The sequence below is a fragment of the Meles meles genome, chromosome 19 (assembly GCF_922984935.1).
Source record: "Meles meles chromosome 19, mMelMel3.1 paternal haplotype, whole genome shotgun sequence".
Classification (NCBI taxonomy): Eukaryota; Metazoa; Chordata; class Mammalia; order Carnivora; family Mustelidae; genus Meles; species Meles meles.
The window spans coordinates 26203744-26228475 of record NC_060084.1 but is presented as its reverse complement, the minus strand read 5'-3'; the positions used below and the strand labels follow the sequence as shown (position 1 = coordinate 26228475).

The 24732-nt window shown below is 48.4% G+C and overlaps 1 protein-coding gene across 1 annotated transcript; it reads right to left on the bottom strand.

The window, feature by feature from the left end:
* Positions 1–11793: 11793 nt before the first annotated feature.
* On the bottom strand, positions 11794–24357 carry CFAP20 (cilia and flagella associated protein 20). Its single transcript, XM_045986856.1, has 6 exons — positions 24057–24357; positions 14678–14757; positions 13865–13976; positions 13090–13278; positions 12369–12479; positions 11794–11887 (listed from the first exon to the last, which is right to left on the bottom strand). The coding sequence occupies exons 1-6, from the start codon at positions 24138–24140 to the stop codon at positions 11882–11884; spliced, it is 582 nt and encodes a 193-aa protein (XP_045842812.1). The 5' UTR covers positions 24141–24357; the 3' UTR covers positions 11794–11881.
* Positions 24358–24732: the final 375 nt, after the last annotated feature.

The following is a 24732-nucleotide window of genomic DNA, read 5'->3' as shown; positions in this document are numbered from 1 at the left end:
CTCAATCCCCCTCAGCCCTCAGATGGAAGAAAAGGCTGAGCCAGGGCTGCCAAAGCCGTGAGTCAGCCATCCCTGAAAAACCAGGGAGCCCAGGGCCCGGCACCCTGAAACCCAGACCTCCTCTGAGGGTGGGGAAGGTGGAGAGGGTCTCTCCAGGGAAGAGCAAAGAAGCAAAGCCACCCAGCCAGGAGCCATCAGAATCTGTCTCTTCTGAGCCTGGTCCAAGGACCTGGAGTGATGCTGGCAGCACCTGCTGGACCACAATGGTCCCTGGAAAGGAACTTCCTGACAAAGGCCACATGGGGTAGACTGCACCCTCCCCACAGACTGCCGCCCTGTGCCCACAAGCCCACAGTGCACTCCCTGCCCAGGCCCCTCTGAGCCAGGGACAGGGCCTTAGGGAACAGCAAGCCAGCCCCTTCACTGTGCAGATGGGGGATCATCCCAGTAAGGGGTCCCCCAACCAGCCAGCAGCAAAGTTGAGACCCAAGGCCTGGCACTTGGTTCTGCCTTGAGGACAAGTCACTCTAGTCAGCTGCCCCTCTTGGAGCCAGGTTGGATGCTCTGGCACAGGCAGGCTCTGACTCCAGAGTGAAGATCCCATCCAGTGCCCCCTGGCTCACCCCATATTTCTCCACCTCCCACCCCTACTTACGATCCAGCCACATGGAACATCCTGCAGTTCCCCCAGCTGGCTAGGCTCTCCAGCCTCCAGGCCTTTGCCCACGCCATTCCTTCTGCCTGGAAAGTCATTGCCTTTTCCTTTTCCTTTCCCTGTACCACTCTTCTCTCAGTGTAGACAGTAGACATGGATTCCTCCAAGAAGTGCTCCCTCTCCTCCTGCCTCCTCTGGATTCCTACCCACCATAGAGGCCACTCTGAAGGGCTGTGGTTCAGCTCTGGCTCCTAGTGTCAAGGCCTGTACACAGCAGAACTCAGGGTTTACTCGATGAGGGGCCTGCAGATGAAGGGGAATGAGCTCCCTGTGCTGGAGGGTCTCTAGGAAGGGGGGGGGGGACTTTCTCCTCCCTCTCCGGCTTCCCTCCTCTGACCACTTTGGTAGCTGGGGGTGGGGGGGACTGTGAGAGGGCAGGGCCACTCTCCCCTATGCTATCTCGGTTGCCTTGCCTTTGGAAGGGCCTACTCCACCCCTGCTCTGTTGGCCCCACTTCTCACTTTGGCTTTCTGAGCCTCTGCTGCTAACTGTCCCCCCACCTCTGTATTTCTGTGTTCAAATCCCAGGCACAGGGATTTGAAGGCTGAGTCCCGCCAGAAGGCCAAGGCAGGTCAACATTCCAGGGAGCCAGTGATTCACTCCAAAGTCTATTCATTCATTCAAAAGATGTGCTTTGAGCCCCAGACCTGTGCCAGGCCCTATCCTAGGGGCTGGGATACAGCTGGGAAAATGGACGTGGGCCCTGCCTCTCAGGTCTTACAGACCATTGTGCTCCTCCTTCCTCCCTGAGCTTCTGGGAACCTCTGCCTTCCTCCCTGAAGATTTCTTCCCCTTTCCTCTTTATGAAAACCCTCCTGGCACCCTCTATGAAGACAGACACACTGCTGGGGCCCTAGAGGGAGGCCAGCCCTGATGATCCCAGTGGGTCCTTCCCTAAGCACGGTCTATCCGTTCTCAGTGGATCCCTGCCTCAGCCTGTGAGATGCCTATCACTATCATAATTCTTGTTTCTGTAAAATGGGAAGGCTCAGGGAGGCCAATTTTATGGCCTGAGTTCACAGGGTGGGTCGGAGCCAGGGTTCAGGGCCACATGGGCATATCCTAGAGGGAAGGGCATAACCTCTGACCACTTGACTCTTCCCCGCCCAGAGTGCTCTCATCTGTTCATCTCATTGCCCTGCAGTGACCCCATGGGCAAGAAGGGTAAGTGCCACCAGAGAGTATGGTCTCCATCAAACTTGCTTTCTGCTGGGAGGGAGGTGCTGAGGAATTCTGCCTAGAAAAGGGGTGGGCAGTGACCACAGGCTTCCCAGCCGGCTCAGTCCCTTATGGGCAGCTCCCCTGCAGCCTCTGTCTCTGTCACAGGGACCTCATTTCCCTCCCCACTGTTGCCAGTGGCACAGGGGACCAATCCAGATAACACTCAGGACACTAGCTCCATGTTCCATATCTCCCATCACGGGCCTGTTTCCTCCCTGGCCTGTCATCGTCCTCTACAGCACTGGTCTCAGGGAGGACCGTGTCCTGCTCCCAACCCCCCCTGTAATTAATCATCTGGGCTGCCCTCCCAGTCAGGCCCAGCTTTGGCCCCTCCAACCCACCCTGCTGCCAGGCCCCAACACAACCATCCGTGTCTCCTGGTCAGAAGCCAGTGACCAACTCAAAATAACTATTTCCCTTCCCTCTAACACAACTGTCTTTGCTGAGGAGGACAACAGCTGCAAGGGATTAGGGGTGGGGAACAGAACCAGAGAGCCCCCCCCACCCTCAGCCCTACACCCAGGCCCAAACCCATAGAGCTGGAGGCTGAGGCAATGGATTCAGGGCCAAAGAGGCTGCCTACTCCAGTGTCTGGGGCTGCCTTCCCTCCCCCAGTAAAGTCCTCCTCCCCCGCAGCAGGAAGCATGAGGGGAGCTGGAGGACAGTGGCCTCCCCCAACCCAGGACCCTAGCCAGGCCCACCTATGGCCACTGGGCCAACCTCCAAGCCTGAGGTTGCTGCCCAGTCAGGAAGAGGGAACTACACGCTCTTTCTACAATAGGAAGCCCAGTGACCCACTCTAGGCCTTTGCTCCTGCTGTTCCCTCCGGATTGCCCTTCCCTTTATGCCCAGTGTCCATGCCTCCTAACCCCTCAAAGTCCTCCAGAATTACAGCCTCTACCTGACCACAGACCGTCTCTAAGTTTCTCACAGGACAGATGCCTGGCAAGGATGACACACCATTGAAATGGCAGAAGCACCCTCCGCTGGAGGGGATGGGGAGTTCCTTTGGACCCCACTGGTGAAATGGACTGACCAGGCCTCACTCTGAGCAATGATCTGTCACCCTGGGCAAGCTCAGGCGGAAGGACCAGGGGAGGCATCACTGGGCTGAGGCTGGCCCCGAGACAGCTGGGAACTGAGTCCCCAAGGCAGGGTTCTCTCACTGCAGTGCCTGCCCTAGGCACGTCTTACCAGAAACAGGGTGCTCCCTACCTTCCAGGGTGCTGCCTTTCTCTCAGGGTGGCTCCTCTGTGCCAGAGCTGGAGTCCGGCCGACGGAACTCGCCATCTTGTCCAGGGGTCACTATCTCCGCCCACTCTCACCTGCCGGCACCTCCCACCCGCCGGCACCTCCCACCCGCCGGCTCCTCCCACCCGCCGGCTCCTCCCACCCGCCGGCTCCTCCCACCCGCCGGCTCCTCCTTGAGCTGCTCACCCATTCTTCCCAGCCATCCCTTTCCTAGGGCGGCCTGATCATTGCTTTCTTGCTCCAGGTTTTGGTCACAAGGGCTGTCAAAGCCACGTTTAGAGACCCCCCCCACCCCACCCCACATAAACACGAGAACGGGCATAGCCTCACGGACCTTCACTTGGTGGGCGGCATGTTTCCTCCTGCCCTGCTTCTCCCTTCCACGCCTTCCCTGCTTCTCCCTCATACTCTTCCAGCTTTGAAGACGATCTTACATTACACGTATTTTTGGTAAGCCACCTAATATACTACTATAGTTTTTGAAACTGAGATGAGATATATATTGGCAAGTAAATAAATATCTGCTCTGTCCCTTGCATTGATCTTTTGCTACCCTTGCCTGAAGGCCCTTGGGGTTTGAGAAGGGGACAGCTCAGGGAAGGGGTAGGTACTAAGGCGGGATGGGCCAGCTATGCTTCTGTTACCTGTGTCCTGTGTCACTTAGGTTTTGGTAATCTGTTGCTACCTAGGGAACCATCCCAGAACTTTCTGGCTTAAACCGCCACTGTTTTATTAGCTCGTGGTTCCTGCACCTTGGCTGAGCTCTCTGGGCAGTTCCCAGCTGGTCTTGCTGGGAGCCACCTGCAGAGCCTCACTCAGCTAGAAACTGAGGCCACGCTCTTCACAGAGGTGGCCTCCCATTCATTACTCCTCTGGGTGTACTGAATGGTGATGTACTGGGTGATGGCTCCAGCAGAGTAGCCAAGAGCCAAGCGTGTTTCCAACAGTAAAAACGCAGAAGCTGCTAGGCCTCCTGAAGGCTTTGGCTTAGAACTGGCACAACATCACTTCTGCCACATCCCATAGTTAAAGCAAGTCACAGGGTGGGCAGTACACAAGGTGTCAGTACCAGAAGGCAACATTCATTGCAGGCCACTGCATTCACAGGCTGTCACAACACACGGGGACACAGTGGAAGCAGTACGTGGAAGATTGTGACAATGGTAATCTGGGGTGGTGGGACGGTGGGGGCTTTGAAATTCTCTATTTTTACATTTGAAAAAAGACAAGAAATAAAGGAGAGACTGAGAGGAGGCATCCAGTTCACTTCTCTGGATGGAGCTGTTCCAGGCAGCTGTCATGGCAAGTGCCCTTGATTCCCAGGAAGCTGGGGCCTTCTGCCTGATGGGGCCCTAAGAGGGCAGGGAAGCTGTTGCTGATGCCAGGGCCTATCCCTCTGGAAAATGAGCTTTCATTGGAAAATGGGCTGGGCCTTCGTTTACAACAGGCCTGAAATTTAGGCTTGAGACATCATGTGTGAATGAGGTTCACAGTGGCTGAGGTATCCAGCCAGGAGTGAAAGCTGATGACGCTCATCACTCACCATGCAATTCAGGACATGGGTCCCATTCCCAAGACTCATCCCTTAAAATGCACTCTAGGTGTTGATTAATCCAGTGATCCCTCACTTCTCCAGGGGTGGTCCACAGACCAGCAGCATTAGCATGACCTGTGGCCTTATTTGAAATGCAGATTCTAGGGTCTCAACCCGGACCTGCTGAGTCAGAACTTGAATTTTAACAAGATCCCCAGATGATTCTTATGCATAATTACATTTGGGAAACCTGTTCAAATCTGCTCGTAAAAACATTATACTACATTGAACCCCCAAAACATGATTATACTACATTGAACCCCACCCCCCTTTTTTTGCTGGATATAAAGTCTTCTTTTGTTTTAATGCAACATTTAAAACAGCATTGTCCAATTAAAATTTCCTTTATCTATCTGCATTGCCTAATATGGCAGCCATTAGCCAGCTAAGAGTACTTGGAATATGGCTAGTATGACAGAGGAACTGAATTTTAAGTTAAATTTAAATTAATTACAGTTTCATTTAAATAGCCATAGGTCACTGATGGTTACTGTATTAGCACAAATTTTAAATCTACTTAGTTTTTTTTAAAGGTCTATGCACCTAGAAAATTGCAGCCCAGCTCCCTTCATCTTCAGCGGATTTGCAAAACCGTTCTCGTTGCAATGTGATGTCATGATGTCAGAAGAAATATGTATTTTGGTGCTTGACCGCAGTTCCTGGCCAGAACTTCTAAAGCCTTAGTAATTTCCTATGCCACAAAGGTGCTAAGGAGCATCTTTTCTGATATTTGATCTTTGACCTTGGTTTCTGATACAGAGCTCCTAAATCCCTTGGAGTTTCCTGGGTGACAGGCGTGTATTTTGTTCTAATGAAGTGACTCCTGGCAGGCTCCTGGGCAGCTTCAGCACAGTGGCTGGTGCCCAGAAGCTGGAGATCTCAGTGCCCAACCCCCAGCCGATCCCCTGGGGAGGGGAGAGGGGCTGGAGATTAAGTTAACCTCCATGATAAGGCTTCCATAAACATCCCTGAAGTACAGGGATTTGGAGAACTTTCAGCTGCTGCTGCTGCCTCTGAGGTTCATGGTACCCACAGCGGGAGGGGAGGGCGGCAGCCAGCATGGGTTCCCCATTCCATAGAGCTCAGCCTTCTGGGGGATGGGGGGTGCCCCAAAGTGCCCTTCAGGCCTCAGGGGCTTCCTTGGGCAAGTGGGGCACAATGGAAGAGCTGATACCCAATTCTCACATCAAAGGCTAGTGACCCCTCTGGGGTTCGGCTCCCTAAGGTAGCTCAAGGTTCTTCATTTCCCATATTTGAGGTTGCTGGGATCTCCTGGGGCCAGGGCAGGAGCTGTGGTGTAGAGCATCTCCTGTCCCACACCCCTCTGCCAGCACACCAACCAACATGAGCACAAAGTCTGGGAATGAATCTCTGCTCCCTGTAGTTATTATACAGGAATCTCAGAAACACCTGTTCACTGGGGAAATGAGTCAAGTCCAAATACATGACTGGCCAGAAATGTTATGTAGGTACCTCTGTCTCCAGTAAAATGGGGCCTAAGAATTTGGCAGGCCCAGCCACCTGAGACCTGCAGAGGGTTTCCTTGTGACCCTGTTTTCCCATTGGATTCCCTGCCACAAACCCTGCTGTTCCCGAAATGCATCCGAAAAGAGCAAAGAGACACCAGGCCAAGCTTTTGGAACAGGTAGCATGAATCTTTCTCACATGCTTAGTAGGCAATGTCCTACATGTGGTCTGGGCTGGGCTTCAGAGCAGCACCCGGCTGGGAACCAGCCCCGAGGGAAGGAGATCTACAGCTCTGCGCTGTCTCTCGCAGGTGGCGGTCCCCGGCAGTCACCAGGAACCTGCTGTGCTGGCTTTGGTAGGTTTCCAACACCAAGAAAAGAGGCTTGGAAGGGTTCTGTTCTTCAGAGTTCAAGTGAACATGAGAGCCGTCTTGGAAGGCCTCTTCTGAAGGTGCCTAACGCTATTGCCTGTATCCCCGCCCAGCTACTGGGAGGGCTTACAACTGAAGACATTGTGGAAGAGCGTGGGGTGCGGGGAGCGTGGGGTGCGGGGCACGTGGGGAGCAAGTGACGAGAGAACTCACAGAAGTCCCTGTTCATCTTTATTCCCCTCGTGCACTGAAACAGCAGAGGCTCTTGGTGACATTCTCCGCCCCTTCATAAGAGGATCGGGCCGACGTGCTTCCATATCCCACCCCTCGCACACTGTTTTGCTTTGCTTCAGACACCATGGATACCAAGAGGCACAATTTTTCCAAGGCTCGTGCTCCATCCAGCTGTTCAGTGCCTTGTGGATTTATGATCTAGAGGGCCTCCCCACAGCCCAGAGGCATCGGCGGTTTGCATTATAGGACTCCATATTTCCAGGTTCTGGAAAAGGGGCAGAGATGTAAGTGACATACTAGAATTTTGCATAAAAGGAACTTAAAGCTTGAGGGGTGCTTTGCTTTATGCTTTCCTTCCTTTCCAGCACTGGGCCTCTCCGCACTCAATTCTTGTTCACTCCAACTTGGAGCAGCTTCTCCAGTGCAGAAAGACCAAAAATCACCAGGGGAAGGTGTTCACATTTCTGGGCCAGATTTAGATCAACTGCGAGAGAATCTGCATCTTAATGAGCTGGGCCCCAAGAGCCTGCATTTTAATATTAATAGGCCAGGGCTAAGTAATCTAAATTTGACCTTTTTAAAAATGAGAGATATAATCAGAAGGGTGTATTCAACAGTGCATGTAATTCAAATTGTACTGAAGCAAATATCCATGCGCAAACAACCGCCCAGGTCAGGGAATAAAGCCCTTGGTGGCCCTTGGAATAAAGCCCTGGCAGCACCTCTCCCATCACTCCTGCCCCAGCCCCACCCCCCGTAAAGCAGTCCCCTGAATTTGGAGGTACTCAGTCCCCGGCCTGTCACTAGCGACAGCTGGTCCTCAGTGCCTCCAGAACAGTGCACTGCTTGGCTTATCCGAACATCAGAGAGAAGCGGGCCCATTCCTAGTGCATTACATCTCACTTCTTTGCTGTGTGCACTGTGCGTGGTGGTTGTGCTCCCCGTGTGGCTGCACTTAGCTGCTCTATGCCCGTTTTCATGGCTGTATTGTGTTCTGCAGCGTGAAAACAACACAAGTGATGGGACACCCCGCCACCCCACCCTGCCCCGTCATCCGTGGGCGTCTCTTGCATTCCGGCTCTGAGGTAAGTGTCTCCATCTGGCCTTTTGTTGAGGAGGAGAGAGCAGATCAAAGATGTCGAGTGATTTAAGAGCCCGGCGCAGGGGTTCTAGAGCCTGCGAGCTTCTGCCGGCGAGGGGATCACTGTGTCAGCTCCTGTGTGTTCGTCTCTGGGCCTTGGTTTCCTCATCAGTAAAATAAGAGTAATAGGGCCTGTTCCCGTGCTGCAAAAATTCAGTAAAACAAATGCATGTGAAATAATTAAAGCTTTGCCCCTTCAAACATTTTCAGAAATGGAAACTGGGACTTCCATCTTCCTTCATACTCTCTGTGTGCTTTAAACTTCCCATGAGCATGGGCTACTTCTGTGACCCATTAGTGAAACACAGACCTTTACCCTTGCCAGTTCATACCCTTAGCCTCAGTCGCTGAAGGTCCACTAACAAGCATTTGTGAAGTGACAACCAGGCCAGCCCTCGTCACAAAGGCAGAGCTACGTATGGTCCTTGAGCTCTTTCCAGCAGCCAAGTCTGACCTGGCTCAGCCACCTGGAGGGATTCTCTGACTTCTCACTGCCCTCTACCAAAAGGGCACAGCCAGCCGCACAGGAGGAAGGGGGCCACCAATGCCAGGACAGGGATGGCACAGGACTCCAGTCAGGCAATCCAGGTCCTGGTTCCATCCCTGCCAGTATTTGAGGGGCTAGCCCGTGTCTCTCTGGGCTACAGTGCCCTTAGCAGTAAATGGAGGGACAGAGGGCTAGACAAGGAGAACACCAAGATCTTTCTCAGTGAATTCCCCGAAACTTGAGGCTTTTGGCTAAAGCCGCTGGGGTGCTGGGGAAATCAGCTTGGAGGTTGTTCTCTGGCACACTTCCTGAGAAGTGCCCCAGATGGGGGCTGGCCTGGTACAGGGAAAGCATTCAATGGGCCAGTGGCAAATAGGGCCACAGTGGATCCATTCTCCGCCAAGATGAGTCCTGCTGGGAGTGGTTGCCCATCTATGCCATTGAGTTCATGACAATTAACTATCACTCTCGTTTGGAAAGCGATTCCTTCTAACACATACTGTGACTTCCAAGGAGCCTCATAATGCAACTCTGGTTGCTTCAATTTCTATCATCTAAGGTCACTCTGATCCTAGCACTGTGAAGAAGGCCGCTGACCCTCGTGGCCTGTCCTTTCCTCCTTCCCTCAGCCTCACAACTGGGTGTCGCCATCTTCCTGCCGAGCTTCAGGGCCGAGGGCAAGGGGCGTTGCAGTCATTGGTGCCACAATTCACAGTGGCCTGGGTCCAGTTTAGATAATACATCCCATCACCCTCAACGCCCCCTCACTTCCTCTCGGATGGATATGTAAAGCATCTGGGAAGTCAACAGCTGCTGCCTTCCACCCCAGAGAGGGAGGTGAGGTAATCCCCATACATAGTCCAACAAGTGCCTCGGGGTGAAAGGGGCTGTGTGTGGAGGAGAGTGTGTTACTGTATTTCTCTGGACTTCCAGGAGCACTTCGCCGATGGCCTGGCACTGAAGACTGACGGAAAGTTAACCGGGTTTTCTCGTCTCCACAAAAGCATCTTTCATTCCACAATAGACCTCATATTGGAAGGAAGATTTCACTGTACAGTGAGCAGAGACAAGAAACTGTTGCGGTCCCTGGCCACCCCAGCGCCACACACTTCCGAGGATTCCAACCGTAATGTGACCCCAAAGGCTCAGGAGACAGGCCCACAGAGTCTAACAACGGCAGTGCTAGTATGTTTAAGGATGGAGAAGTGGGACGACACTCAGCTGTGACTGGGGTTGGCCCTGAAAGAAGAGGCCCAGTCTCTTGTGTGTGGATGGCCCTCTGTGTGACCCACTGGTGCCTGTCAAGAGGGGAGGCATCCATGAGAAAGGTGGTTCCCGTCTAATCCTTAGCAGGGAAAGAAAAGGGCAAAGTAGTCCTGAGTGAGCCCAGGTAGGTGTCAGGCACTCAGCAACTGTGGGAAGTAAGACTCTGTGAGGCATGAGAGGCAGCTGTGGAGCCCCTTTCCCTCCAGACTCTACCTCCCCAATGCAGCCCCCGGCCCCTGGCTGCCTCCAAGACATGGTACTTACCAACAGCACGCTCTGGGGGATGAGGACGTGGAAGAAGAATGCTTCTTGCCTTTTAACTTCACAGAAGGCGGCAACGGCAACATCAAAATCAGCGCTTTTTTTTTTTTAAGATTTTATTTATTTGACAGAGAGGGAGATCACACGTACACAGAGAGGCAGGCAGAGAGAGAGGAGGAAGCAGGCTCCCTGCGGAGCAGAGAGCCTGATGCGGGGCTCCATCCCAGGACCCTGAGATCATGACCTGAGCTGAAGGCAGCAGCTTAATCCACTGAGCCACCCAGGCACCCCAAATTCAGCGCTGTTTATACCTCTCGTCGAAGTCAAAATGGCTGGTGCCCATAATTCAAGAGCCATCCCTGTGGAACAGAATTGAATCTGGGGGAGTTCCCTGAGGCGAGCACAGGATCTAGTATGGCCTGTTCTTTCCTTGACTTGGGAATTCTTGTTACATAAATATTACTTTTCAAAAACTTTTTTTTTAATCGTCCAAGAATCCTACACGATACAGTAACTATTCTCTCTGGATGCCAGGAGTAGTTCTGCTGTATCCCTCAAGACCAGGTGTATCTGCACATGCCCTGCTCTGCCCCCAGACTGCTTTCCCCAGAAATGTTGCATGGGGTAGAGCTACATCATCTAAGTGTTTCACTTTTCTATATGTAACTATTTGTGCCAGGGTCTGTCATTCCACTAACCAAGCATATGCCCAAGAAGAAGTGTGAGCAGGGAAAGTGGGGTACGGTTTCAGTTCTCGTGATTCAAGTGTTTAAAGAAACACTTTTCTTCTAAGTCACTAAATCCAAGGCAAGCACTTCATCTGGAGCTCACACAGGGACATGGGGAGTGGCTGCCAGGCTGAGAGACACTGGGCGTGCTGTTATAGAACAGCATGTGCAGCTCCAATACGACAACTTCCTGGAGTATTTAAGAGCATTCGCGGGGTGCCGGGGTGGCTCCGCTGACTGTCTGCCTCTTGATTTGGGCTCAGGTCGTGGTATCAGGGTAGTGAGATCAAGCTCTGCCTCGGGCTCTACACTCAGCTCAGTCTGCTTCAGATTCCCTCATCCTCTGCTCCCCCAACTCTCTCTTAAATAAATAAGAAAATAAATAAATAGATAATAAAAAGAACTAAAAAAAAAAGAGCCATCTAGACTAGATGCCACTTTGTCTTAAGCTTGACATGGGCCCTAAACCCTAGTAAAATGACTCTACTGGTCATATGGTGGGCAAATTTTTTTCCATTTAGTTTATCTTGGGAGTTGTTCTGCATCAGCATCTACAGATCTGTCTTGTTCTTTACGTGCTTACTGCAAGCTACTCCAGAGCATGAGTGTAGGGGATGTTCTTTGGAAAGAGTTCTATCTTCACATCATAAAGGAAAAAAGTATATTTAAAAAGATAAACTAAAAACAAATTTACAAACCAAGAATATAGTATTTTATTCATTTCTGGATTATGAGTATTACACAGCATATACATATATTTAGATAATATATAAAACAATGAATAAACCGTAGGAAGAAATATTGGTCTGAAGTTGCCTTATAGGACATCTTTAAATCTGTAAGTTCCTGGTAAGTGTATCTCCCCACACACTGAGGCAGGCAGCAGGATAAACTCCACCATTCATGTTCCGAAGGACGGCTTATTCCTCGCTGTACTTACAATGCAATTATGGCATTATGGCATGGTCACTGGTGTCCACAACAGGGGACACCTAGTAATAGATAAAAGAACCACAGCACAGTAAACTAATAGGAATATCTGTGTTTTTGTTTTGTTGTTGTTGTTGTTTTTTACATTGTCCTCCAGACAGTTTCCTTTTTAAACTAAGAGCCATGTCCAGGGGCTATCCCTTGAGTTGCATTCAATTATTGCTGGAGAAAAAGAAACAAACAGAAGAAGCATCAGTTTAAGTTATCAGAAAATAGATGATCAGTGCCAATGACACGAACCACCCACCCCGACTCTGGTGACACTGCAGGGGACACTGGGCTGTGCGGAAATGAATAATGTCGGCAGCAGTCAGGCACGTAAGCGGCTGCCATTTTGTCAGAGGAGACCGATGGGCCACTAAAGAGGTTCGGATGGAAGACATTCTCCAAGGAAGGCTTATGAGCAGGAAGCAGGGAGGGGCAGGACCACCTTGCAGAGGTGGGGACAGCAGTAACAGAACATTTCACAGGACTGATCCTGATTCAGTGGTGATGGTGGAAGGAGACCTTAGGACGATCTTAGGATGAAAAGTGCTCCAGCCCCGATGTCAACATGGAGAGGCTCTGCGGCTGACCTCAGAAGAGCCCACTTTCCGGATTCCCCAACTCACCGTCTGGCCTCCTCCAAGGAAAGCCGCCTTACCTTTGCTTTGTTCTGAACTGGGAGATACAGTTTGAACTCTGCTGGCAGTTCATCTTCTGAGTAGAGTCTGTCTGAGAAGTAAACCCGTCGGATGCGACAGTTTGCATGAATCTGTGGGTATAAGACTGATTTTAAGAAAAAAAAAAAATGGGGACGCCTGGGTGGCTCATTTGGTTAAGCCACTGCCTTCGGCTCAGGTCATGATCCCAGGGTCCTGGGATCGAGTCCCGCATGGGGCTCCTTGCTCGGCAGGGAGCCTGCTTCTCTCTCTGCCTCTGTCTACCACTCTGCCTGCTTGTGTGCTCTCTCTCTCTCTGACAAATAAATACATAAATAAATAAAATCTTTAAAAAAAAAAAAAGGCAGGATGTATGACATCCTTGTCTTTAAAAAAAAAGGAAACAAAATATGATTGGCCTTCCTCTTTTCTTGCTTCTCCCGGAGCCCCTCCCATGATGCTGTCAAAGCTTCCTCTCTTTGGCATCTCCTCAGCATGGCTTGGGGTGGGTTCAGACAAGAGGGATATTTTGCTTGCTCTGCTCTCCCACTATATCTGAGCAGACCCCTGAATGTGTCCTGGATCTTTCTGAGCCCTCTGGACAGTGACTTGGGCTCCTCAACCAGAAAGCCACACTGTTCTATCACAAGAGTCACAAGCCAGCAGCAGGCAGAGCACACTCCCCTCTCCTGTTCAGGCCTCCATCAGGAAAGGAGCTAGTACCTGCACTCTTAGGGTCTCGATATAATTTGTGCCGTACGCCCGCCTAGTGAAGTCTGACAGATTGAACTGAATCTGGTTCCAGCCATCATCCAACCGCATGGGCATGGTACAGATGAAGGGTTTGACTCGGGTGGTGCTCTGGTAGTTACTCGCCCGAAACCGCCGACGCACATTCTTGTCATCTAGTACCTATGAAACACAGAAAAAGAGCCACAGTAACTCTACTTTGGAAGAGGCAGACAACCTTGGTGACGCAAGGCACTGAACTCCCACCGCCTGGTTTCCCAAGGCTGAGGCCCAAGGGAGAATAAACAGACCAGATACAGGTCACACTGGATGCAGATGGCCCGGAAGCAGCAAGTTTATCTTGTCAGTTGCTGAGACATCAGCTGCTTTAGGGCACATGACACAGCCGAGGGCCCACAGACCTTAGAATGATTTCATAAACATTCTTCCATTGAAAAATCACAAGTACTACAACGAAGACCAACAATAACCAGCAGTGAACGGACACACTCTAACCTTCAAGCTTTGTGATCCCATAGCTATCGTTCGGACTTCCTAGGTGCTTGCTGCTGCTTTAAAAACTTGGCATTAAAGTTTGGTTACTAATACCAAATTTATGTTGTAATAATAATGGCTGCACCAAGTGTCTAGCAGAGGCAGAAAAGACACACAAAAGAATAAGTATAATTTCCTAGAACTACTTTCTCTTGCAAGTTGACAGGTTATCCCTCTGGTAGAGCTAAGAGTATACACAAGTCCATCTACTAACCTGTACTTCAAAGGTAAAATATTTCTTCAGATTTTTGATAATCATGACGAGGAAGGGAAGTTTAATCCCCAGCGTCTTCTTTGGGTCTGCAGGACATGTGATGTATGTGGTGCTACAGAGAGAGGAGACACTGATAAACACACAGGTTGCCTTTTCTTCTGTGGGACGCACCACAAAAACACGTGGTCCAAGAGGTAAACTGGAGAGTAAATCTAGAAGATCCAGACATATCATCCAATAATCCCTCAATCCTGATGCTTTAGAAAAAAGAAAAAATGCTGGACTCCAAAACACAAGCTTCATACATAGCTAGACATCAACAAGAAAATACCTGAAAAACAAAGCCTGGCTGGCAAGCTGAGCAATTTCCTCCAGTAAGGACGACTCCCCTCTGGTCTAAGAGAGCCATCCAATAATAGAAAACCCAAACTAAGACCACAATAACTGGGAAAACCGCACTGTGGCCCAGGTCACCCACTGGATGATTAGTGCCATCCCTCCACGCATGTCCACATGCCTTGGTCAAGTATTAATAATAATATAACTAACCCACAGCACTTACTACAGGCTGAGCAGGTGCTAAATGTGTTTACACACAATTCACTTACTCAATCTTCACAATAACCCCATTATCCCTATTTTACAGGTGAGGAAACTGAGGCCTGAGGGCTTAAGTAACTTGCCCAAGGCAAGGTGTGAGTAGCAGAGCTGGATCCCCACCAGGTCATCGGCCCCACGGTCTGTGCTCTATGAACCCTACCATGCACTGCCTCGCCAGCACAGTGTCTCTGGGCGAACAGAGGGACTGCCTACCTGACATTTGTTCCTTCAATCTCTAGCACCAGGGACTGGATGTCATTATCAGTGATTCTTTTGATGTGGCCATTCCGTACCTACAATGAAAAAAATTAAACTGATCAGTACTGAAATATTTGGCAATAACTTTGTTAAGATTTTGAAGGCCAAATGGAACCATTTAAAGGAGACCACAGTAGCCCTCGGGGCATGACAGAACCGTGTGACATGGCATACTGAGCTTATGTGTCAGCAAGCCATGATATTCCCTCTCTACAGGGTCCCATCAGCCAGCACAGGAACTGCAGGTGAGCTGGCAATCCATCTGCCAGGACAATGTTGTACACATTGGGCACGAGGACACTCATCTACATTCTCTTAGTCCAAACGACAACCAAAATCACAAGGTAGCTGGTATTTCACAGACGTGGACACTGACACCTGGGGAACACAAACAAGGATCCTGAGAGAGTCAGGATGAACGACCAGGCTTTCCACAGCCCCCGCACTGCCTGACGCACTCTCGCCAGAAAGGACGAATGCTGGGTGCCACTGAGAAGGAGGGTGGCAACCAAAACATGAAAGCATTCCGCCCTCAGTATGGAGCATCATTTCTATCTTCTACAATGCTTAGTACTGTGCTCCTACTTCCCGTTTCCCTACCTTCTGTTCCCTAAATTCCCATTTTTTTTAAGTTGCTTTCTTTCTTTTTTCATTTAAATTCTAGTTAGTTAACACAGTGTAATACTGGTTTCAGGAGTAGAATTCAATGCATCACTGCACTGGGGGGATACGACCCCCAGTGTCATCACAAGTGCCCTCCTTAATGCCGTCACCAGCTAGCTCATCCCCACCCACTTCCCTCCAACAACCCTCAGTTTGTTCTCAGTCGTTAAGAGTCTCTTAAATTTCGGGGCGCCTGGGTGGCTCAGTGGGTTAAAGCCTCTGCTTTCAGCTCAGTTCATGATCTCAGGGTCCTGGGATCCAGCCCCGCATCGGACTCTCTGCTCAGCGGGGAGCCTGCTTCCTCCTTTCTCTCTGCCTGACTCTCTGCCTACTTGTGATCTCTGTCTGTCAAATAGACAAATAAAATCTTTAAAGAAAAAAAAAAGGAGTCTCTTAAATTTCAATTATTTTTTAAAAAATATTTTATTTATTTATTTGACAGAGAGACAGCAAGAGCAGGAACACAAACAGGGGGAGTGGGAGAGGGAGAAGCAGGCTTCCTGCTGAGCAGGGAGCCCAATGTGGGGCTCAATTGCAGGACCCTGGGATCATGGCCTAAGCCAAAGGCAGACGTTTAATGAGTGAGCCACCCAAGTGCCCCTAAATTTCAACTTTCTAAAGTAAGAATTCAAGTCCCATCTTTGCCATACACAGAAGCCTTCTTTAGCATTTCATCCCACACCGACCTCTCTTCTTTCTGATTTGTCTGTCTGGCTCATGTAGCCTAGAGGTCTTAATTTAGCACCTCAGCCCACATTGTCTTGTACTGTCTGCTGCATATGTAGGAGGTATAATATGGGGAGAGATCAATACTCAATATGGATTTCCCTTCTCAAAATAATTCAGGAAAGCAGAATTACCTTCAAGCTCTAAACTTGGAAGTACCTAATATGGACGGAGCAGAGAAAGGCACAGGCATTTTCGACACAGGGCTGGCCTATCAGGGCTGAATGTATTCACAAATGAAAAAGATTTACCAGCTTTAGAACAGTATGCTCCAAAATCATGTAGTCTTTTTCCAGGTATAGTGAAAATGGCTGTACTGGCCTGTCATGGTCAATGACTCAATCCTTTGGTTTCCATTGGGCTTGCATATTAAGAGAGAGTACAGTGTCAAGTCTGACAGTTCTATTTTTCAAAACTGGTCATTAATAATATGGCATTTTGTGTTTAGACCTCAGTCTCTATGACCTCTGTTACTATGAATTTGATCCACTTACGGTGTGCTTGGTATTCCCATGTGAGATCAGATATTACTACCGCCCATCTCCTCCTGAAAGATACAACTGAGTCTTGCCTCCTCGAAAAAGTCTAAGCTCAAAGGTAGGGATCAAGTATTAAGTATCTTCTACAATGCTTAGTACTATGCTAGGCATAAACTAAGCATTCAAATATTTGCTGACTTCTGGAATTTGTCACCCTGAGAGTTGGCAAGGATGAATAGATTCAAGGAGGATTTTTTAAAAATTCCTGGATAACACATCCACCATGGACTATTATAGGAAGCCAGAGAGCCTGGGGTATGTCACAAAGCCCGGGAAGCTGCCAGCGTGAAGAATGCTTTCCCACAAATCAGCCTTTGGTGCCCATTATCCGAGACAGAATGCATGGTGAACGGGCCCCAGATCTCTGCCAATGCAGCATTTCTTAGGTTCTTAAGACACAAATGTCACATTGAAGTGCTTCTCAAACAAAGCTGGCGACACCCAATGCCCTCCTGCTTCGAATTCTGGGCCTCTTTCCCAGGGAGATTAAGAGCACAAAGCCCTGGGTCTGTGTACCAGATGCCAACACTGCCCACCTCATCCCCCATATAAACACTCTGGCAATATTCACGAAGCAAAAAACACGAAGTGGCAATATTCCTCCTCTGTTTGCTAGCCCACAGCTGCTGGGGAAAATCAAGCTGACTTTTTGGTGAAGGAGGAATCAAACAAGAAATTATTTCCATTTCCAAATAACATGATGCAGTCACATTGCTAAGAGCTGCCAGTATTCCAACAAGACACAAACACTAATTTTATAACATACCTCTAATTGTTCTAATATAATTATAGTTACATCTAATATAACTTCATCCTTTCTTTAAAAGGTACATAATGCAACATCAAACAGATGGTTAACTTGAAAAGATTAAGGGCTAAAGGACAGCTAAAAGGCAACTTGTTGCAATTTACCCAACACTGCTTGAAAGCATGGCCTCAAATCTTAGGTCTTCTGAAGGTCTCTCCCAGCACAATAATTATTTCTCAGCTCCAGAAAGCCCAGCCAGATTTCACAGGGAAGAAATGTTAGGAAACTTGCTTCTGCCCATCTCAAAGTTTATAGCAGATGACTTCACTCCAGCAAATGTGATTATTCAAGTCTTTACAGAAGAAAACAATGCCTTACATTGCACACAGAAGCCAACAGACTGGAAGTCAAAACAGACTTGGTGTATTCTCTTCTGCTTTTACCCCAGAGGCAAGCTCATTTTTAGCTAGACTTTCAATAATTTCCTAAAGGAAAATTTCTCTCAGCATACATCAACCACCACACTCACAGACTTAATTCTTACAAAATTAACGTAGTCCATAAAACAAGAGAAGTCAGGAAAAAAGGCAGCTTTTTCAAAGGAATGCCACTAGTCTCTCTGGAGTTTTAGGTATTCTCATATCATGAGCTGCCAGAGCTCTGAAATCAAATTAAGTTGATTTGTTAGTGGATTATGATTTTTCTCCTTTATTAAGTCAAATACACACTGGAAAAATACTCACTGCAAATGCTCACTGGAAAAGAGGGGTGGGGTGGGGGCGCAATTAACCAGAGATAATGAGCACTTACAGGACCCCTCCTCAAACCTCTCTAGGTTCTAAAATTAGGATCAAAGGGAAAAGGGGGTGGACAATTTGGGGCAAGTCCTCCCAACCACCCTCCCTGGCAATCTCCCTGTCTCTGCCTCAAATTGTAAAGGTCTTCCAGGAAGCCACCCCCTCCTCCTCAGTCGAGCTTCTGACAAACACATATAACAAGATACACGGCCTCAGAAAGCATTGACTTCCTTTCCTCAGCTCCTTCCAGTTCAGAGGTCGCTAAGCAGGCCTGGCTTTGAAATGAAGACAAAATGAACTGGTCAGCATTTATTGCTTACGGTGGAAGTGGGTTTATTCTACTTCCCTCTCTAAATGAGATAGTGCCAATTGTTGACTTGTCAATTCTTTTTTATTTTATGACACACTCCCACTATCAAGGTGTGGGCTACAAGTGTTTCATTCCTCCAAAAAATAAACAAAGCCAATCTTTTTTTTTTTTTTCCATTAACTCCCTACCCCCACCTACCACACCCCCCACATCACCACCCCCAAGCTATGAGCTACAGAACCCAGGCTACTAGCTATTACAAATGAGAATGGTTCTCAGCCCCTGCAGACAGATACCAGAAAGGGAACCTTCAAGCCCTTCTTGCAATCACTCTCCCAGGCTTTCCATGGTTGCTGGGGCAACTAATAAAGAACACTGATTTTTTTTTTTTTTTTTTTTTTCAATGTAGCTCCAGGGAGGAGGGTCAAGCTGAGGGGAAAAAAGTACTCCCGGGATAGGGAGGAAGCTGGCCAATGCTCCATATTTCTTCAAGTGTTTTAAAAATAACACATGAGTTGTATGCATTCCCTACCCCCACCTTTCATTTCTCTGGCTCCACCCACTTATCCTGGCGGACAGCTGAGCCCTCAGCCATCTGGCATCCTAGTCTTAATGACACATGTTCCAATTTACATTAAGCCATTAGAGCTGTCCATTTCAGCAGGAAAGTTTCTGCTGGCAGCTAGGGGCTGGGAACTGAGTCTGAAAGCAGGCAGAGGGAGACCTCTGTGGGGAGAGCTGGGCATAGCTCTGCCTCAAGGCTTGGGCTTTGCAGGCTCCAATGGGTCAATTAAGTGCATCGTTAACCAGTCTCCCTAGCAATTCCTTGCAAGGGCAAGTATAACCAAAACCTATGCCTTTGCCCAATTATAGTAAAAGCTGTCACTCAGAATAATAAACATCATCAGACTGATCCAGGGAAAGTCTTCAAAAAAAAAAAAAAACAACAACAACAAAAAAAAAAACCACAAAAAACCCACCAAACAAACAGTTGTACTACCTTCCTGCCCAAATGCCCTTGCCTCTACTACTGGAAACTGCAGCATTTTAACAATATACCGGTAAGGTTTGTTAATTAAAAACTGGGTGTAGAAACTACCTTTCTGGAGACAGTTGATTTTTAAAATTGGGAACAGGGGAAATAAATAAATAAAATTAGGAACAGGGAACAGGAGTCTAATACTATCCAGCAACAACCACAAAGTCTGGTTCTAATATTTAGCTTTGGAATAGGCAAGGATCAGCAGTAGCTGAAAGACAAGGTGATAGGCAAGAAAGGCAGAGAAGCTGGTATAAATTAACATTCTCATCTAGTAGACTTTTAGCATATTAGACTTAGATTTATATGTGAAATATGAAAACTGCATGTTTTATATAGGCATAAATGGGAATAGAACCATCTGGTATTTTCTTTACAAACCAGAAGTAATGTCTACATTAAACAAAAAAGTCCTTTAGTAAATGTAGTATTTGCTGGTTCCAAAAGTTAAGGGAACATCAAGAAATCCCTAATTTCTCCTCAGCCGGGGTCTTGGGGCTCCTGGGTGGTACAGTCGGTTAAGGTCCAGACTCTTGGTTTCGGCTCAGGTTATGATCTCAGGGTCGTGGGATCAAGCCCCGCTTCAGCCTCTGGCTCAGCGGGGAGTCCTCTTGAGACTCTCTCCCTCTGCCCCTCCCCTCTGCCCTCCCTCTCATGCTCTCAAATAAGTAACATTTTTTTTAAAAATTGCAGAGATCTCTGTCAGGAAGTTTACAGTGTAGCCAGGCATACAGACTTTCAGAAACTAATTTCAAGTATGAGGAGTCTGATGAAAAGGAAGTAGAGGTTCTCTAAGGGGATACAAATGAACTTAACCTGGAGGGACAAGTGGATATAAACTAATGTAACCTGAAGAAGTGCCTTTGCACTGTGACCTAGAGACTAATGAAGAGTGGCAGGGTGGGTCCCAGCAGAGGGACCAGCAGGTGTAGAAACCTGAAGGTTCGAGATGGGTTTCAGTTCAGTGGGAGGTCACTGCTAAGGTGAGGAGCCTGGGGGAGGTAAGCCTGGAGAAGCAGTGAAGCGGGCACCAGATCATGTTGAAGCGGGCACCAGACTATGTGCTGTGTGGCCTAAGAGCCATATTAAGGCTTTGGGACTGGGAAAGTCCTGGTACAACAACAAAATTATCCTAATTTCTGAAGTCTGACTTTACTGCACTTCCTATTCCTCAGCATCAGTTACGACTTACTTACTCTTGAGCAAATTCCTCAGTTTCCAACCCTATTAAATACTATATGCCATAACTCTGCTGCCAAGCATTTTTTATATACATCTTCATTTAATCTCCATAATCATGGGAGGCGGTAGCATCGTTACAAAATGAGAAAACCGAGTAGGTAAGTACTTGTTACACATAGGAGAGAAGGCAGACCCAGGACACAAATCCACACCATCCCAACTTCAGCCCTGGGGTTTCAAGGCAAAATACTTTTCTTCCCCTTAAGGAACTGGCAGTCTAGTGGGAAATACACAATAAACCGGCAACCGCCATAAGTGTGCTGTAGAGGGCCACAGGCGCACACAGGAGACCTAACTTAAGCTCCCAGTGAAATAATGTTTAAATTAAGATTTGAAAGATGGAATGGGGGGAGGTAGTATGAACTTCAAGGCGTGTAGGATAAACGCAGGTGTTACAAATATTAGTAACCACACCTGTGAAAATGGAGTTTGCCAGTTCACTGGTATAAGGAATGTGGCATTCACTCCTCACATTCATAAGGAAACACAAAGTCTCAACAGAAGCCAAACCTAATTTTTTCAAGATTATTCTTCACAAAAAACAAATACAGAAATTCTGTCTTCATAAACTCAGAAGGAGAAGAGTAAAGTTTGTGAAATCAAAATAGTAAAAATAGCCATATGTACCTACTGGCAAAGGTCAGGGCCATTTCTAGATAATTGTGGGCAGTCCATCCCTCCCTCCAACAGACTTTGCCTTTACTACAACTTTGCCTTACTCCCTGAGAGCAGGGAAAATGGTCTTCTCTCTTTTTATCTTCCCAAATCTATACAGTGCCAGTGATTTAACTGTGGCTCAATAAATCTTTGGTAAGTATACCAATTCCCTATGTTTCCCCAACTGGGTTGGATTCCCAGCATTTCCTGAGGACTTTGTAATATAGCCGAGAAAAGGCACACATACAACAAAGCCTATGGATCTGACCCCAAACTTGCCATTTTCCTGCCTTACCTTTTCTTGCCCCAGGGGAAAAAATTCACCCCTAAATACTTTTCAGTCTAAATAGGAAAAGTAGAAACATAATTTTTAACTTTTACTATTACAAGAACTTTGCCTAAAATGAGTGTTACTCTAAAATGTTTTGTCTGTTTCATTTATTCCATGTAACTCTGCCAGTTGTTCTAATGTTTTCACACGTGTTTATGTCATTAGGGTACCATCTGACCTCTAGTGGCGTTGTTAAGGGACACAGTGCACCATGGTTACTTTGCTTTTATGTTCCGTGTGTAAACATGTTGACTAATCAAAAAGCTGCATTTGAAAAATAAAACACACTACAGAAGACCAAGCTCTGGAAGGGTTAAAATGGACAACTCTGGTAAGTTTCACCTACTAGAAATGCTAAGGTCTCGCCACCCCTGGAATTTTTTCAGGGTTAGTACGTTCTCTGATCTGCTCTGTAAACCCCTCTTAGATTAGGTCGCATTCTCTAGTTTGATTGCCTCATATTGACACTTTTGTTACAACTCCATGTTCAGTGGCACACAAGGCCACTCTCTCCATGACAGTCCGTAACTAAGTCAAGCCGCAGCCGGGAAGCCATCATCCTTACAAAGTTCTCAGGTACATTCACTCCAAGTTCTCTTTGCAGAGATGCGATTTAGAGTTTACAGTGTTTATTATAATGTGAACAAAACCATGGAACTGAAAAACCTCAGTAATGTAGGGGAAAAAATTAAGGAACTGCTTTCCTGTGTAATACTCTTGGTATTAGCCTGAACTTGTGGATAGAAGCACTATGAAAGAGGAAAGCTGGTCAGTTTTTCAGATAAGCAAAAGGCTCAATCAACCCACTATACTCAGCTCTTTCAACTATCTTACAAAAATGACATTAAGAACATACCACCCTCGGGGCACCTGGGTGGCTCAGTGGGTTGGACCTCTGCCTTCCGCTCGGGTCATGATCTCAGGGTCCTGGGATCGAGCCCCGCATCAGGCTCTCTGCTCAGCAGGGAGCCTGCTTCCCCCTCTCTCTCTCTGCCTGCCTCTCTGCCTACTTGTGATCTCTCTCTGTCAAATAAATAAATAAAAATCTTAAAAAAAAAAAAAAAAGAACATACCACCCTCAATGCTTCTTTGGAAATGCAGATATCCCTAGTGATGACAGGCAAAAGGCTATCTGTGTTCTCTCTCAATCTCTGGGTGGCCCAAAATGCTTATCTGGGGATATGGGAAGACAAAGATTTGTTCTGAGATGAAATCCAAGATTCTTGACTTCATTACCCATAAACTGCTTATGTAGATGATTCCACATCCATCTCTATAAAAACACTGTTCAACATACCACTTCTTTCCGTTGTCCCCTGAGGAATCACCTGTCTTTCACAATAGAGTACCTGTCTTAACTTAAAAAAGGGAGGGGGAGGGTACCGCTGACAGCGAACATGCATGAGAAATGAAATAACGAAGTCATAAAATGCAGACCAACTCACAGCATGCTAGACACACATGTCCCCTACTCAGTACCTCCAAAAAGGAGACGAAGGGCAGGGTCATCATCTCCTGGGGTCAGTGAAAGTGTTATGCAGTGGATACCTCAATAAAAATAACGAGGCTGGTACTTGGCTCTGAGCTTACTACTCCAAACAAAACTTTATCACCATTTTGCAATTTTCCTGATGTAGACATCAAGCACGGAAGGCACAGCACAGACCCCAGTAGCAACGAATGTGGAGCAGGTGCCAAAGGGCACCAACTTCTACCTTGTTTGAGATCACTGGAAGGAAAGGAGCGAATGAATCAAATCCAAACATAACTGCCTTCTGGCTTTGACCCTATGAGGATGCCTGGAACAAAGACTCTGTGTCTTGCACCCAGCACAGTGCCTGGCACAAAACAGGCTATCAGTAAATATTTGTGAAATCAGTGAACAGCAGCTTCTTTGATCTCTATGTTCCCAAAGCAACCTCAGTTAAGTTTATGCATTTCACGCTAGGATATGGGCACTATATGAATGGGGAAACCGAGGCTCAGGAATTGACTGATCAAGTCAAGACGGTGGCGAGGGACCACTGTCCCAACCACACCACGGCCTTAGGACACTTAAACACCAGCCACGCTCACCCTACATGCAACCCCCACCTCCTTGCTGACAAGACGTCCACACCTCGCGCCTCTGTCACACCAGCCTGGGGACAGGTCACAGCAGCGCCCGCCTGGCCTCCCCGGAGCTCCAACTCGGCACAACTACCCGCCACCCCGTCCCCAACCCCCGGAGGAGGGGGCGCGGCCCCTGCACCCCGCCCTGCCACCGCCTCCCAGCTCCTAACCTTTTTGTCCCAGATCTGCAGGGGTTTGCTGCCAATGCTGTAGAGGATGGAGAGGAAGCCGCTCTGGAATGTGTTTTTGAACATTTCGCCCGCGGCCTTCCCAGCCGCCCCGGAGCCGACCTAGATACGAGCACCAAGTGGCTAAGGGAAAGCAGGGCCCGGCCCTAGTTCGAAGATGAGAAGCTGCGCTCCTGGCCGCCTGATCAAGTTTAGCCAGACTCTTAAGTCCTCGAGTTTCAGCTCTCACAAAATATACGTAACCTCAATTCGGAAACCACAGCAACTGCCGCCCGCGCCGCTCCTCCCGCCTTAAATGGAGGCGACGGGCCGTGCGCCGCGTAACATGGATCCCTCCGCCTGTTTGACCCGCCCCCTGAGCGCGCGGAGCCCAATCCTGCCACAAGAATCACGAACTTCCTGTCCCTTCCGCTATTAAGTCCCGCCCCAGTTCCGCCTCCTTGTGGAAAGAAGTCAGTTGTCAAGGAACTATTTTTCCTTCGTAGTCCCTCAGAGTTGCTTTTAGAAGGCGGAAGGAGATAGAGGATTGTGGAATGTGAGGTACGCGAACCCGGTGTCAAGGAAACGTGGCGGGGTAGGGTCAGGGGCGTGAAGACCTGGCCCCGCCCCCTGGGGGACTGGGAGGAGTTACAAGGGCAAAAGAAAAGTGGAGAAAGGC